Source organism: Anopheles moucheti, chromosome 3 (assembly GCF_943734755.1).
Source record: "Anopheles moucheti chromosome 3, idAnoMoucSN_F20_07, whole genome shotgun sequence".
NCBI lineage: Eukaryota > Metazoa > Arthropoda > Insecta > Diptera > Culicidae > Anopheles > Anopheles moucheti.
Window position 1 is genome coordinate 32,257,840 of NC_069141.1, and position 17,458 is coordinate 32,275,297.

Genomic DNA, 17,458 nt, shown 5'->3' on the forward strand with positions numbered 1-17,458 from the left:
GAGTAAAGGGTGAGAGGAGTTGAGTTCTCATCATTAGACCACCCATTGAAGGTGAACAAGCAAACGATACAGTTGTAATATCGTGTGAGGACAACAGGTTTAGCCGAAATTGATTTATACGTCCACCCATGCACTGTTGTGCAGTAAGCGAACGTTACGCAGTGATAATGAAGCAAACATGATAACGTTGGTCGCTCTTGTAACGATGCGTTCAGGTGGACCACGGGTAAGTAGGAACGCGAATGATAACGAACAACGATAGCAAAATATCGATGCCAAGGACACGGCGTAGCGCACCAGAACCTGCAGCAGCAGGGCTGGAGAAGAAGCACTTGGAACGAAACAGTACTGATTAACTTTCGCACTCCATCTACGCTAACGAACGGAAATGGGGTGATATGTATACGTTTCGGTTTATCTGGCGGGGTTCGAAGATAGCGGTAGATAATAAATGGGACTATTTTTGGACTTTTTTCCAGGAAGCTGTAAGTACTAGCGGTTGGATACCAGATGTCTGCTAAACCTTTTGCCGAGTGGATCACCCAGTCAGTTAGGAAGTAATTAGTGACAAGCTTTGGGACAGTAGATTGAAGCTTTAACATTGGATACAAACGAGGGCGGCTAGCTCTAGTTGCCGTTGATGGGCATTGTTGTGGCCCAGAAACAAACATCATCGCTATGGAAATTCTCACCGCCAATGCGAATTGCATATCTTGTGGGCGTTTTAATATACGTGTTGCGCCTAAATGAATGCAATTGGCTTACTACGATTTGTTTCAACGATCAGTCTGTTTGTGGGCCTTAACACGGCAATACCAGGGACAGTTTTCTTCAAGCAATCTTATAACCGGATCGAGATAGATAATTCTGTTTCGCTGTCTTACCTAAACCAAATGTTGCTCGGGTATATCGGTGAATACACGCTGTTCTCGCTTGTATTAAAGCAAAAAATACGGCACGAAAAGGGCAATGAGTTTCTAGTTTACTACAATCACACACAGACACAAACACAATTACGTTAACCCATCTAGACTAGATTGCTGGAAGTGCCACACGTGGGTACACGTGGGTGCTTTTCTTTTCGGGGAAGTCGGGGTCGGTGAAAGTTGGCGTGTTTTTCTTTGCCTCAACGCATCAAGAATCTTGTCAGCTGGATCGGCGCGTAACCATTTGTTACGTAGGTTATTTTCTTTTGCGAGCGAACGGCAACAAAGGCAAGCAACAGCTGGTGCCATGGGGGTGGATATGTTGCTAGTGTTCGGTGCGTCAGCGTGGCTTGCAAAACGATAAAATTACACGCCCCCCAATCCCGTTGCTCCCCAAACTCATCGTGCTGGGGGGGATGAGCGTGATGAAGCGTTTTGGAGAAGAAAATAATCATAAAGTATAAGAAGGAACGACCACCGATCGGACCGGGAGCGCGAGTGGTTTGGGTTCGTTAGGCCAAACGAAACTCGAACTCATCGTAATGAACTTGATGGTAATAGCTGGTGTGCGTATTTGGACGTGCGGATCGATCACCGAAGATGCCAAGCGTGGACGATTGAATCGATGGACCCGGTATGCCGAAATGCCCCCGGATGGAGAGCCAACGGTTTGTTGTCGTTTGTTGTTCGTTGTTGTTGTGGGTGTTGATGTTTGCCCCGTAAAGAAACCACCGTGGCGAGAGATGCAATGACGAATGGGACGTGTGGAAAATAATAATATAGAAACAACATAACATAACATACCGAACCGTAGTACACAAACAACACACGCATGTTTACATAATGTCCTGCTGCAGCAGGACGTCTCGATAGATGAAGGGCGTGATATGATTGGGTAAGGATGATGAAAGTCATGAGTCATGAAAAACGCAGATTTTCCGGCAATGTTTTGCAACACACACGCGGTTGTCAATTGACTGACGGTTGGATTTTATTTGTATCTCTTCTTTCAATGTGTTTGATAATGGTAGAAACAAGTTTTTTTTAACGGACGACTATGCAACGAGTCTAGAGAACGCTGGTATGCAATGGTAAGCAACATGTACTACAAAAATTTAAAAGCAAAAAAACCTCATCTTGCTAGTAAGTACATGAAACAGTCTATTGAAATGAACAAGTAACACAGCAAACAAGAGTTGCAAACGTAAGCAAAAGACACAAACGAAAAGAAAGGTGAAACAGATGCACGCATCCCCTCCTGTCGATTTCATGCCGATGTTATGCCGTGGTCTGTGGAAGATTGCGTGTGTTTATGTGTACTGCCGCGTGAGTGTATCAAGGCTGCCGCCGAAAAGAAAAAGGAACGCCAGGAAGGAGGGAGGGGAAAGGTGAAAAGTGACCGAAAGAACGAAGATTTGAACGAGAAAATTGGAAGAAAGCGTACGGCGTGTGGTGAAAAGTTTCCATTTGACGTGACGAAACGTGTGCTAATTACCTTTTAGCGCGCCAAAAAAAACTTCTAAACACTACGATTGTGTATGAAGGCGTGTACAGGAAGGCAGTTTGTAGCTGTGTGTAGGTTTGTGATGAGAGTAGAGAATGTATCTTTAATGCGATAAAAAAAATATAACTGTACTACTGTAGCATTCCGCAAATACTACTGATGCAGTCTTGATCTCTTGATCTGCTTTCTCATAACCACCATAAACTGGCAGGCTTATGAAAGGAAGGCCAAGCAAACTCCTCCTTTTTGATAGCATTATCAGTAGGTTCGTGTAATAAAAGCGAAGTTTTGTCACGTAGATTGCATAAATTGAGGCGCATAACGTTGCAAACGATTGCGCCTAAAAGTATACTATCAGCACGACAATACACCATGACAAAGTTGCTTTTGTAACGGTTTAGCATTCGTTTTCTCCCGACAATGCTATCAACGAGGAGCATATTCAACAGAATCGCAGAAGAAAAGAAACGATAAGATTGTTTAAAAAAAATGACCTCAAATTCTAAAGCAAAAAGCACGCAACCGAACGGGAATAATGCAAGTCGGTCCAGTGTTTTGTGACGTGGCAGGTTGCCCAATGTTGCCCTCTCCCCCATTTATGGCGTACGATGTTGGCGCTGTGTGTGGTTTTGTGTAAGTTGTTGCTTAACGTTTTAGCTTTCTTAATTCTGTTTTACTTACTGTCGATCACATCATCGGGGATTGAGAACGGAGTACTTCGGCGGAGTGTCCCAGGCTGGCGCAAAAGTGGTTGTGAAGTGTGGGGAATGGGCGGAAAGGATTTTTTTTTTTGCAGGAGGACAATGTTGTGTTTTTGTTTTCCTTTTTTGGCTACCATAGAACCAGTTAAGAATGTTGTTTGAATATTGCTTCGTAGCGTGAATGGCCTTGTTGATGGAAGATCTCACATTTTTATGTGCCACACAACATCTCATGTGGAGTCAACTATCCCCTCACGAGCTTGATATAGTTTAGAAAAAGATGTTTATACGATTCTTATCATTTCATTGGATTCAAAAAGATTTTTTTGCAAATCAATAGACGATATAACGATGAACGAAGTGTACAATAATAGAAGCGGTTTTCGCTCGTCTATAGTTTCTAATAAGGAGTGTATCTTATCCTAACAGATTGCTTTATAGTTGCGCATAACAATGTGGATTTGGAGCAGTGTGTTAACTGCTGCTCGCTATTGCCACAGACCACACGGTCGTGTCTGCAACGTGTCTATTGCTCTGGTACATGACGTAAGTGGGTAAGATTCACATCGTTTTCTGCTTGCTTCAAAGTCAAAGGATTTATCAGAGTACGGGGATTATTTTTCGTGTTGACAAATGTTTAGTTTTGTTGGTAGAAAAATTGTGGTAGTAGTAGTAGTTGTTGTTGTAGTTGGTGGTGGTAGTGGTAGCAGTTGTGTTTTGTTGGCATAACATCGGATGACAAAGACATACAACGGTTAAATATTAGATTTAGCATCAGAGAGCGTGATAAAATGGTTGAGAACGAGAAAAAAAGGTAACAAAGAAAAAATCCACCACAAATGAAACCCATGAATCGTGGCGATGTACCCGATGAGCTGTTGCTTACATTACAAGCCCCCAAAAGGTATGCAATATGGGTGTTTTGAGCTTGAATGACTTTTGCTCCATATTGCATACCTTTAGGCTAATCAAGGCACAGGCCTATTAAGCGGTGGTCCGCTGAGCAGAGAATTGCGCTTTGTTTTTTGTAATCGACCACACAAAGAAAACAAATAACAAGCATCACAAACGCTCAAATTATGAAAATTAAAGAACCATTGCTAAATAAAAAAAAAAACAAAATGGAACGTAAAACAACTGCACACCCTATCCTGCGAAATCTGTCGTAACATGTCGTTGGGGAATGAATAAATGATGGCTACGATTTCAATGAGCAGTGTCTTGGATGAATGCGAATGTGTGAAAGAATGCATGTTTGCCGGTCATGGCAGTTATCGTCGACGTCTTGGTCGCTTGCTTGTATATATGAGACAGAAAGATAGATGAAGAAGAAAGAGAGAAAGAGAGAGAGAAAGAGAGAAAGAACATGATGTGATAATGAGGTGAAGTGTGTGCGCGAACGGTGATAAAAAGTAGTAGAAGCGGTAGTAATATGGGTTTGAAGATGGCGATGAAAGGTGGTGATGGAGCGATGGCCAGAAGGTGGCAGTAGATTAGACATAGAGTACACACCCGGTTTTTCGATCACGTGGCGTCGATGGTGGTGTACAGGGCGAGCTTCCCTCGCTATACGAACCGCTCAGGATGGCTCCCTGGCGACGCCGTACCGCATTCAGTAAGCTCAGGGTGGAGCTGCTCAAACCGTGTTTGAAGGACTGCGTCAAAGAGAAGAGAAGTGAAGTGAACGTAACGATAGGTTGAACTGTGGATCGCCGCGCACTATACGTACAGGCACACATGTTCCTCGCATTTCTCGTAAATCGATATTGCGGAAAATATCACAAAGCACGAGCTCCTCCACCGTCGGGTAGCGGCCATCCGGTGACTCGAAGATCATCTGTAGTACATCGACCACCTATAGGGGTATTGGATTTGAAGAACGGCTATATTAGAACAACCAAAACGGGGGCACTAAGTTACCATCAACGGTACCTGTGGATATCGCTCGAGATCGAGCTGGTAGTGGCCGGGTGTTGGCTGTGGTGATGTCAGCTCATATCCGGCACACATCTCGAACAGCAGGTGACCGAAGCAGATGACGTCGATGTTATCGATGTCCGGTGCGGATCGTGCCCAGATGACGGCGTTTACGCGCGAGTTCAGTCCAAGCAGTCCATTCTCTAAGCCGGATAATCTATTGAAATAGCGGTAGAAGAAGCTTGTGGTTTAGTGCCTTTCGGAAGTCCTAATGGGTAGATAATAGTTTTGGGCGATTTGATAACTTTGCAATGAAAAAATCTTCCCAGAATAGTGAGAATTCACCAATTCGGTACCGTAAAATTGGGTCTACATCTCGACGCAAAGGGGCGAAGAAACCCTAATTTTCTACCCGAGCGCGTCCATTACCAACCCGGATTCTTGATTCTTGAGGTTAGGTGTCGTCTGTGAATGTACGTTTCATGCATCACTGACGGCTGGGACTTCGGTTGCTGTGCTGTGCCCACAACAATAAACATTCCTCTCGGTAATTTTCGTTCCGATTGTCACGCTTACCCGTGGGTGAAGTTTTGCAATCCCTTTTTTGTCTACACACTACAAAGAAACCCCTCACAGAACGTCGCCGCCAAGGAGCAACCTGTTCGAGCTTTGTCCATTCGTTTGCTTTTCAGTACAGTTTTCGTTACCCATACAGGCGCCTTTAAATGGCAACGGGTTGCTCACGTTTTTTTTCCTCCCTTCCTTTTACACACCAAAAGCTTCATTTGTCAAAGTCTTTCCGTGGAGTTTGACACACCCACCCTTGCGCGTGAAAGTGGTAGGACGTTGACGTCCGATGCATTGAAAGTCACATTAACGTCAGCAATAATGTGTGTCGCCCAACGCGATGTCGCCATACGCGTGATGGAAGTTGCTCTGACGCATGGATACACTCATGCTGTTTGAGTTTGATGGTGGATAGGAAATGGTCCGGTGTTCGGAAGTTTCCCATTTCCCCTGCTGGAAATCCGATCCTACTAACCCCTCTCCATGTGTGTGTGTGTGTGTGTGTGTGGGCATGGCGACACTTAAACAGATCACTTCCTGGTAGCACACGGACGGTCCAACCGGCGAAATGAACGTACGAACATGGCAGCAGCGTACGTGCCACGGGTCATACGAAGAATGGATGGACACCGGAAGACCATCGGGCAGCAGCAGCATGTCGCATGTCGACTTCGAACAATGTACCCAGAACGGGTTGGGTGCGCTTGTCGGTTTCGTCACCGGTACATTGAACTTTGGTTGATTTGAAAAGTTTTTCAATTGTAGGTAGATCCAAATTGAATGGCTCATGTTACGTCTAAACCGTTTTTGTTATTGAAAAATACATCCCCAAAAGGGGATTTTGGTAACGCCTTGGGGTGGGGAATTGGAAAAATTATTTACAATACATTTCCCGACGAGATTTATCCCATTAAATGGGGATCTTTGTAGAAGAAATATGTTTTAAGTTGTTTTCACATTACGTATGTTCCATTTGATGCTTGTTTAAATAAGTGTTCGCCATTTTGTCATGCGGATTGCATAAATTTAGGCGCTATTTTCAAATAACGACTAAACGACTAAATAATGGAAGACTCAGATTCACAGCTAGGAGAATAAAAATGCGAACACAGGAAGCAGGAAATATGTAACAACTTACCGAGCAACTCCATTCTGCAGGATGACATTGCCGCTATGCAGATGACCGTGCGAAGGAATGCCGCGCTCGCGTAGGAACAGCAGTGCCTCCAGAATCTGTCGCCCCAGCCGCTGTACCTGGGACAAGGGCAAACAGGTAGACTTTCGCGTGTACTTGCGACTCCACGGTTCATTCCATTGTGACTAAACGGATGAGAACGGATACAAGAACGGAGCGAATTTTACTCACTGAGCGCTTCCCATTGTACGCGGTCGGTGTTACCTTGTAGATAAGATCCTTCAGGCTACCGCGGGGATTGAATGGCATCACGAGACTGGTGTACTGGTGGGAATCGGAGGGGAAAAAACCTAGATCTAGCACCGGATAAATGTACGGATGCTGCAGCGAGCCGAGCAGCTCCATCAGCACTCCCTGGGGACATTCGGAGGGCGGCAACTCTTCTAAGGCAATACAATCGGGAGGTAATGGTAGCAGCGTCATAAGCCGATCGGTACGTATCTGCAGGCGAAGGGAGATCATAACATGAGCGAAAAGGGCAATAGTTTGTGACTTGCGGTCGATGACGGTTGCGTACCGTGCAATCGTTCAGCAGGAACCAGTGCTTATTGGAGCGCGATCCGATATCATCTAGGTGTGCGATGGACTCGTACCGGCCGCCCGTGTTCTGTAGCCATTCCTGGCATGCGGCATACGCCCGTTCCCGTGCCGCTCGTTCCCGCGGGCTGCGATCTGGCGCCCCGATACCACTGTCCAGAGCCGTATACTGCTGGTAGCGCACGCTGTGTCTGCACGTTGAAGAAGAGACAAAGAAACAAAATGGGCCCCAAAAATAAAGGTTAGTAGAAACAATGGAACACCGAATATAATGGACATTACCCAGGTAGCATTTTCATCCCTTCCCTTTACTCTCTTCCCTTCCTTCCACGCTTCCTCCTCTTGCTCCCTCCCTCTCACCCCAAAATGTTTGCCCACAGCACTAAGAAAAATCACTAGTTGATATGTTGGATGGAGCAGAGAAAGAAAAACTAAATGGAAAACGCTATATAGAAAAGAACGAACATATTGAAATATCGAATGCAACAACACTGGAACACGACTATACAAACCTGCAGGGGGGGGCTATGCAACACATATGCACAACGGTAGTTGAACTCTTGGCAAACGGAATTAAACTGCCGCTGACGCCTAGCCCGTCAGTGCATACTAATACGTGCGAGCTAATTGGACGCCTAGCGAGCACTGGACTATGTACAGAAAATGATGAGAGCACTAGACGAAATTCAAGAGATGGATAGAGCAAACAGCGACAGATTCGACAAACCCGGGCCGCGGCACCCGGGGTGACGATGGAACGGAAAAGTTGGGATCGGAACACGGTACAAAACATTCAGCATTCCACACATACACACACACGCACACACACACACGCACACGACAATCGAAGGCGATATGATCGGGAATTTTTGTATTTTACGTAAAAATTCTTTATGACCCACAGCGTAAAACAATGAGCTTTTGTGGCTGTTCACCTCTCCCAAACCCCATACCCCCCTTCTCTCCCTCCTTTTCCTCCACCATCCTCCCTCTCCACACACACTTATTAAGGTGTCCCACAGCATGAGTTTTGCTTTGTGTTGGCATTAGTGGGGCCACGTGCGTTTTGGTTTGGCCCAGTAATTGCATGTGGCACGGTTGCTGTCGGTAATCGATGGGGATTTGGAGTGTGTGGTGGTACCGGTACCGGAGTCCACGTGCACACTCCCATCTCCCAGCTGGCCACGGTACAAAGCGTTTCGACTAATCGCATTACTGTCGACGAACGGTCGCAGACACAGCCGACGGTCGACGTCTTACGGTGACAATGACCAGGCGCCTCCATCCGGTTTGGGTGGCTTATTTTTTTTTCCCCGGTGGTAACTCATTATTGATGGGTGTTCGTTTGTCTGCCGATGGCATGATGGTTTCTTTTGTGTGGTTAGGGTAGAAAAGAAATCATTTGTATGTGTTTGTTTTTCCTTTTTTGTGTGTGGAATAAGCTAAGGGAGCGCGATAAGCGCGTCGGTGAGTCTCGACTATTATTTTAGTACGTGGACTAATGAATCGGATTCAGGCCATGCAGGAGTGCTTTTCGCAACACGTTAAGGAAATGGTTATCGTGTCGATTATTGTATAGAACATGATCGTCGATGAATGTTTCAAATTGTTTGCAGCTTCGTAGTACAACAGACTAACAGTAGGGAAACATCGAAAAGGAGAGCACAATTACAGCACAACACATTTGAGGTAAGGTGAGTTACATACACACATCCATACATATAAGAATCATGATTTTTGTAGAAAGTCATAAACACTGAATTGAATAAAAAATGAGCATTGAAAACAATGAACGCAGAAAAAAAGGGATATAAGCAGGTAGAAGGTGTAGCAACGAATGACATCGTACCAAAAAAATCCCTTACCCCATTCCCGAACGTTCGTACGGTACGGTGTAAAGTGAATATGCACTTGATGTCTCACAAGGACAACGCGATCGTGGCATGGTGTAACTGACAGATAGAGCAAAAGTTTCACACTAAATTGATAACGGACAACCTTCTCCGTGCAGCAGGAAACGAAATGGCGTGTAGTAAGCCTGTCAGCCTGTACGAACGCACAACCGGTAGCAGCGGTATAAAAATAGCTCAAGCGAACAGATTAGCTTGAAAGTTACTCCGAGCGGGTAATGCAATATTCACAACACTCCGCTACTGGCTCCGTTTCCAGGTGGAGCAGTTAACTGCCAAAAATGAAGCGAATAAGAAGCAGCATGAGCACTTGCAGGATGCACGATGGGGAGACCAGCGGAGCGAACATTGAGAAACAATGCAATGGTGTGATGGTTTGATGGTTCGCGATAAGAAGGCACGCGGGGGAAAGGCAGAAAGAACCATTAAATTATCCATTCCCGAAGGACTCGAGGGACAGGATTGGGTTGCGAATGGAAAGCGACGTGAATGACAGGCTGCACGGCAAGGCGAAAGCTTAGCCTTGGATCAAAAACCGGCTTTGTGGCTGTTTCCATCCGCGGCACAGTTGAACCGTAGCTACTGTACAGTAGTGTGCAGTAAACAGCACTAAACACTATTCGCTAACGATGGAAACAAGCGAAAAAGCAAAACTGATAGAGCTATAGAGTTAAAAAATGGAATGAACTCTAGGAAGCCTAAAAACGCTATCTTGAAACAGAACTTTGATGATATAAATGAAACAAAAAAGAGAGAAAGAGTGATAGAAGATAGAACAAACATAGAAGAAGTGACAGAGTGACAGAAGAAAGTAGCTATGAACCGTACAATTATAGATATGATCATGAGATATACGAAAAGGTAAAATGAGAATAAAACGAAACAAAGACACATCCAGTAAGAAACGTTTCATTCGAGCAATATAAACACAAAACAACAAATGGCACTCCATTATCGAACTGCGTCGCTTTGTTTTTGTTTTCGCTCTTTTCTTAGCGTGCGCTTCAAGTTAGATTTTCCACTTCAATTGCGTGAGAGTGTGCGTGTGTTTGGAATGTTTTTAAAGATTAACAGTTACACTTTTCCAACACTGACCGTGGTGTCTGTGTGTATTTGGCAGGGCTGTGTTTGGGTGTAGTATACATTTTTTCCTTTTTTTTGACAGTTCAATTGACAACTGACATCGGACGGATTAGTAGCTGTCGAATGCTGGGGCGACATCTACCGGCAATCCGGTGTACCAGGTAAATTTGGAATCGATCAATTTTTGGGATCCACACGCTGGTGGGCTACTTTATTGTCTCTTAATTGGTTTGTTTACATTACAAAAATCTGGGGTGGTGGGTTATCTAGTGCTTAGCATATTACTAAATTACTTATTGTTGATTAATTGTACTTAATGGTCCCTTCGGTTTTAGAAGGAAAGAGTTGGCGTCGTTTTGGCGGGTAAGTGTTATTTTTGTGTATTTTGTGATTTTTGTGTTCGAATTGCTTGCTTTTGTATTTAGTTCATCACAATCATACATTTACTCTTTCAATTATGGAGTGGAATCTTCTCGTACATGTTACATATAAAAAAAAAAAACAAAATCGCAAAAGAAAGTTTCTTTAAATAAGAAGTGTAACAAAATCCGAGAAAACCGTGGAACAAATGAACGAAACCCGCAACATGGGACAAAGAAAGTGCGATAAAGATAATTGTTCGGAACAGATGAACGGGAAACAAACATGGCAAACTGATGGTAACAGTAATGTAACACGAAACGTTCTCTAATGGAATGGAGCATTGGAATTGCTAACGCACGGATGAGAACTTTTTCCGTCGAAAAAACCCTAGCATCCGAGCACGTAGGGTACAAGAATTCCTTCCAAATGTCAGCTGAAGCCAACTGCAATGTCTGAGTGGTGGCAGACTCATTAACTGTGCCACCTTGTACACGGAATCGGATCCGTTGTGTGTCGCCAGTCTACACTAGCGTATCTTTTCGCCACGATTTGTGCTTGCTGTCTGCACTCCACTGGGAGCTTTTCTTCTTTCCCTGGTGATAATTTTCAAGATCTATGCGCAAAAAAGGATGGTCCTATATGTGGAGGTGGTGGAATTGGTAGCAAATACATTGCGAGTTCCAATTAGTATGAAGTACCCCTAGTTGTTGACCTGTTTTTTTTTCTAACTAGCCGTCCATTTGATATGAGAAGACCAGGCCAACGAAAGTGGTGGAAAATGAAAACGTATTTCTACTTAAGCGAGAAAATTGCAAACGGTCTGCTTGCGGCCAGGTATTGGAATAATGTGAACCTTTCTCGCTTTGCCTCTATTTATTATTTACTGAAAGGTAAATAAAAGTTGCCTGTTGTTCTTTGGCCCGAGTGCCCGGCAAAGGAGAAAAGTGACTGGAGATAAGGATTTCCCCGATCGTGGAAAACATTGGGTAACTTTTCAGCTCTGGGGCACTATTTATGGCAACAAGTTTGCTTTCTTTATGCCAGGCGAAATGGTACAAAGTAGAGAACATTGTTAGACTTTATTTTGTGAAAAGGTTCACTTTAACCGGAAATGATGAACCGGTAGCTAGGTTAAACTTTATAAGAAAAGATGCAAACATTTTCACCATCTATCTACACTCTTGAGAGCTGCTAAGCAGCGTTTAGCTTCACCTTATAAGAAGGAGTTCTTGTACCATTAGCTTTGATTCTAATAATTAATTGTTATAATCTACAAGTTGTTTCAGCATTTCTATGAAAGAAAATACTTTAAAGAAAACAACATGACAGCTACTCTAAGAGTTATATTGGAGAAGTTTAAGAAACTCATAATAATACTAAAGTTAAAACTAAATTCAGTGTGAAAGTAACTAATGAAGAATAAAATACATGAGCGCACAATGAGTGAAGAGTAATTATACAAAGACTCTTAACCCCTAGATCGTTCCGGCATCGTGCCGGTTTTCATTGTTTTATGGGCATTGAAAACTTGATCGAATGAATTATCTATTTATCTAGCCCTGCAAGGCAACAGAACGCTAGCGGTATGTGTGACGTGATGTATGTGTGTTGGTTTAGGGTTGTGTGTGTGTGTGTGTGAGGTACTGTCATGAGAGAATATAAAGGACGGGTGGAAGTTATGGGTGGAACCAACAAAAAATGGGGAATTTGGGATAAGATATGATAAGATAAGGATGATTATTTATGAAAAAACATCATTTATCTAAGCTTAAATTTCACTAAAACATAATTAGTATATGAAACCAAAACTTAGACAAAAGCTTCCTAAAAGAAAACAAACAAGGTGCGTGCTGTCAGACCGATAAGCCACAAGTGGGATGTGGATTGCATACTTCTAGGCTGATTAGCCGCAAGGGTAGGAAGATGTATGCAATTCTCTCGTAGCCAAGATACGGTTAAATGGCGTGTACTGTCAACGATGAATATAAATAAAATCTCTTTACTGCGGGACATTCTGGGGAATGGGAAGAGTAAGGGTAAATGGTATGACGTGTGTGAGTAGACTGTGCATGTATACATTCAAATGCAGATACAGAACATTAACCAACAATAAAGTAAATTGATAAAGTGGCTACGGTATGGTAGAGGGCACAGTAGAACATTGTTGTAGCGGTAGTAGTAGAAGAGGTAGTAGTAACAGTAGTAGTAGTAGTAGTAGTAGAAGGTAGGTAGTATGAAGAAGTAGTAGGTATGGAGTAGTATGAAGGGCATAGAAACCTTGTCGGCGAATCGTTCTCTTTGGCCGCGCTCGTACTATCCTGCAGCAGGCTCCGGCTGAAGAGGAATTTGGCCAGCGAGTCGAGCTTGGCGCTGACCAGTGGCGACCGTTCGGAATGTTCGGTCTCCGAGTTGTTGTCGTGCTCGGAGCTGATGGACCGACCTCTGAAAGACGAAGAGAAGAATGGCGCGTGCGGTAAGCGTAAATGGTTGGCGCGAGGAGTGAGAAACAAACGAAACATAAAAGGAAAAGCAAAATCCAGGAACAGAACTTATGATGCTGAACAATACAGGAGGGAAACAATTAAGCACAAGCCAAAGGCAAAAATGGAACAAAACCTCTGGGATTTGAAAGCCACTCGGTCTTTCTTTTGAGCCCGCGGTAAATGAGATGAGGCTGGCTCGAAATGGAGGAACATCGGCAAAGGGATGGAATAGGGCGATCGGGCATCGGGTAAGGTGAAAAGCATTCAATTACCTGAACAACATGCGTTTGCTGGCCGCCGTAAGGGGTGGTTCGGTGCGCGGTTCCTGGAATTCTGCCGCCGACTGGGCACGTCTCATTTTTCTCTTTTTCCGCCGGTAGCTCGACCTAGGGATGGTTACCACGCGTTCGTGTGCGCGCGTGTTTGTTTATCGTGGTGGTAGTTTCGCCAGGCCACACCATGCAATAGGCAGAAACGGTAGCGGAGGTGAGTTACAGTTGGCCAACGCGGGAATGTTAGGAAATTAAACAGGATGCGGATGCAATCGGATGCAATCGTGTGGTAAAGTGGAGGATTTCGTCGAGAGAAGAAAGAAAGCGGAAGGAATGCAAAACGCGCACAGGCAAAGACATAGAGAAACAATGGGAACAAAAACGAGGCAACCAGGAATTGGTAATGGAGGGAATGGAAATGTCGAGAGCAGGGAAAGAGAGCGAGAAGGGGAGAAAGAGAATAGAGAGAGAGAATAAAGCAAAACACAATTTTAGTTTTAATAAGCTGTCGTGCGAACGCTGTGCTGTGGGGTTGCGGAGGGAGTGGGGGAAGTGGTCGGTGGTGGTAAGAGGGTGAAAGGTGTAAGCTTCTCCCGGTGTGCAGCAGATGCAAAAAGATGCATTGTTAGCTGGAAAAAGTAGTGCAGTTCAAAAAGCTGCAGTAATTTATGTTTTTTTTAAAGAAATCAAACTTGTTTTGTTAGAGGTTAGTTAGCGCATACACTGAAGAAAGTGTTGATAAGCCTAATGAAAATAGGTTAATAATGCTTTGAAACATGTGTTTTGTCAAGTAATTTGAATGTACGCGTGTTTTTGCTCCTGATGTACAATTGTGATGCAATCTATAATATAAAACGCCTAAAGATATGCAATTGGCATGCCAATTGTACTTCTCAGCATTTGTTTCGAAAACGCCTAAAGCTATGCAATACGTGTGCTCATATTGTATTACGATGACTGTTTTTTAAACTATTCCTCAATGATACCATGAAAATTGGATTATTCCGAAGGTGTTGATCCATAGTAGGACAGGGTATAATATATTATGCACATTACACGATCTAGTCTTTTCTGTTCTATATATACCGCGAACACTTCAACTGTGGTTAAAACTGTCAAACTGTTCGCTTCTTCAAACAGTAAATTATTCCCCTTGCCTTACTCTCACATGTCACAGCACTTACTTCTTCTCTTACGCCTTCTTTGCTTTGATGCATCTTGGCTTCACACTCGGGAGGAACTTTTACCAGTGACCGGTAACGGAACCGGTACCACACCCGGGATATACCACACCGCACTTACCTTGATGGTCGTTCCTGACAGAACCGATCGTGGCCGGTCGTTTCGACCTCCTTCGCCTCCTTATCGTCCGCGCCATTGCGCTTGTTCATCGTCGAGTAGAGATTGAACATCTTGAGCTTGGTCTTTACATTGGTTACCTCGCAAACGCGCACTATAATTTTGCGGCTGCTCTTGATCACCGTATTGATTGTCTTGTAGAAGGAAAAGGACACTGGCGCACCGGTTCCCGTGCCGTCTTTGGGTGGTTTGACCGGCGTTTCGAGCCGCGGTACCGTCGTTCCGGTCGTACCGACCGGTTGGCAATGAATTTGGACGTGTTCTGATGGTTTTTCCTGTATAGCCGAAAGTTCCTGCTCTTGCTGTAGGTGCAGCTGGAGCTGTTTCGATGGGTGTTGCTGTGGCAACGGTACCGATACCGGCAGTAGTTGTTCCCTTTGCACCGTGCTGTTCGGTTGCTGCGATGAAGGTGATGATGTAGTGTCCGACGTTCGCAGTCGTTTCGGCTGCTCGGGATGAGGTTTCTGATGCTGTGGTCTAGCCGCTGCTGCTGGTGGCTGCTTGTTCGTTGTATCCTGTATCGTTGTCGGTGGCACGCAACAAAGTGAACGAAGTGCACAAATAGGAAAAGCGTTTAAAAGCGTTTGCCAGTATAAAAACACACGCGAACACGCATCGTACGGCCCGACAGACAGCGAGAAACAGAGCGATTACTTATAAAATATGATTGCGACTTAGCGACGGTCAGCAGCGACCCTGTTGGGATTTGCTGAACGTTATTATTATTTTTTTGGGCTGTAGCGCGGCAAAGCAGCAAACCTCACGCACGTGTTCATTGCACCTTGCGGAACGTGCATCGTGGTTCCATCTTAGCCGTACGGTCATTTGGCAGGTTTATGGTTCGGATTGTGGGCTCAAATCAAACAGGCAAGCTAAGCAAGCATGCAAATAGCGCATAAAAAAGATGGCCATTCTTCATGAAGTTTTACCATCACCTGTTCGATACACGTGTATCTGTGCCGTGAATGAGCCACGAAGGAAAAGAAGCCCATGGCATTAAAGTGTAGCGCGGCTGGGTGTTCGGGCGTCTCCATTTGGATTCCCACACCTAGTGAATGGGAAAAAGGAAAAGCAGGATGGGAGAAATTGGCAAAGTGGGAGGAAACAAAGGCAATGCAAGTAAGCGCATTAAGTCACCTGGTTGCAGCCAGTTGCCGGCCGTCATTTATCGCCGGTCACGTGTGTAAACGTTTGCGAAGGCAACAATTAAGGTCACCAGAATGATTTGAATTTATTGTGAGTTTGCAATATACTGGAAGCTTTTTGTTAGTTAATTTTAATAATGTAGGAATATAGTGAAATAAATAATTTATTACTACAATACCACTTAACAAATTCACCTCTATCTTGGCAATAAAAGAGAGAAGCCATGAATATGAGCTTCGCTTTTTGCCAAAAGGCTTTACTGCAATGTTTTGGAAATGTTACTAGTCCAGATTACGAAAAACGTCACTCATTCCCTGCCATTTACAAAATGCGAAAACTCATGACACACTGCCACTTAGCATTTTCGGTTAGCGTTGAAAGTCATCCATTATTTCGCTTTGCCTGAACGCTTTTTCACTTCTTATTGCCACAATGTCAGCATAATCGCACAAATCGCGTAGTAACTGCGTGTTCGATCGCGCGAAGGGAAAAGAAGAAATTTGAATCCATAAAAGCATAACTTTACCATGCACCACTACCATCCAAGCGCCGGAAGCCCGTATTTCGGATGAAAGTTCGACGCGCGTTTGAAATGTTTTCCAAACGAACAAACGCCAACGCAACGGATCAACACTTGCACCAACTACTGGGACTGCATCTGCGCCGGATCTGCACAACCGTTCATCGACATTTTTACGCAAACAACTCAACTGCACGTCACCATCAGCACCATTTTAGCGGAAGAACGTTTACATCCGGTTTTGCCGCTTTGCCAGTAGAGCCCACTGTACGCACATTTTGGGATCCTGATCCCGCCCTGATTTTTCCGTGATTTTCCGCAATTGCTGTGGCACACTCAGCACGCGACGATGAACAACCTGTCAGTGTCGACGGACGGAACGGATATGAATCCTTGGGAACAGAGGCCGGTGAAGCCACCTAGCTGCGGCCGTTGTCGCGGGCGTATGAACAGCAACAGCAGGTTGTGTGGGTGCGTTGGCGAATGAAGCGTACGTGTGCGTGTTGGTGGAAAACCGACCGACCGACCAACCGACCGGTCCGGGCCCAACCCGCGTGTGTAATGATGGTTCTTGTTTCGTTGCGTTGGTGGAAAATGGGAACTGGTTGTTTCGCTTCAGGGTGGTTTGGTGTTGCCTTTGCCATTTTGCTCGGTGTTCTTTAGATATCTCCCTGCGAACGTGTGCTGGTGGCGGAGCGTTGAGGCCGTGTTTTTCGGTCATCGGAATCGGTTGTAGCACGGTTGTACCGTTTTGGCAGGCTTCAACATCACACACTGGCGTTGGGTCTATTAATTAATAATGTATTTGCTGACAAGAATATACCGAGAGAAATACAACCGTACAGTAACGTCCAAACAGTGGGAAATAAATAAAGTTGAATTGGAAAAGGGCCGTTTTTGGAAATTAATGACAGAGTTAGAAGTAAACGAAAGTGGCATTCATCTCTTCGCTTCTTCCAGCTGTGCTCGGAGATG

The 17,458-nt window shown here is 44.6% G+C and overlaps 1 protein-coding gene across 1 annotated transcript in view; it reads right to left on the reverse strand.

Annotated features, from left to right (window-relative positions):
- Positions 1-17,458, reverse strand: part of LOC128301371 (uncharacterized) — a 28,183-nt gene that overhangs the window by 5,876 nt on the left and 4,849 nt on the right. Inside the window, exons 2-10 of the mRNA XM_053037813.1 lie at positions 14,761-15,332; positions 13,459-13,572; positions 12,981-13,145; positions 7,328-7,538; positions 7,015-7,251; positions 6,754-6,935; positions 5,064-5,265; positions 4,861-4,986; positions 4,644-4,786 (exon numbers count right to left, since the gene is read on the reverse strand). Coding sequence (XP_052893773.1) covers positions 4,644-4,786; positions 4,861-4,986; positions 5,064-5,265; positions 6,754-6,935; positions 7,015-7,251; positions 7,328-7,538; positions 12,981-13,145; positions 13,459-13,572; positions 14,761-15,332 — 1,952 coding nt within the window. The remainder of the gene's footprint in view (positions 1-4,643; positions 4,787-4,860; positions 4,987-5,063; positions 5,266-6,753; positions 6,936-7,014; positions 7,252-7,327; positions 7,539-12,980; positions 13,146-13,458; positions 13,573-14,760; positions 15,333-17,458) is intronic.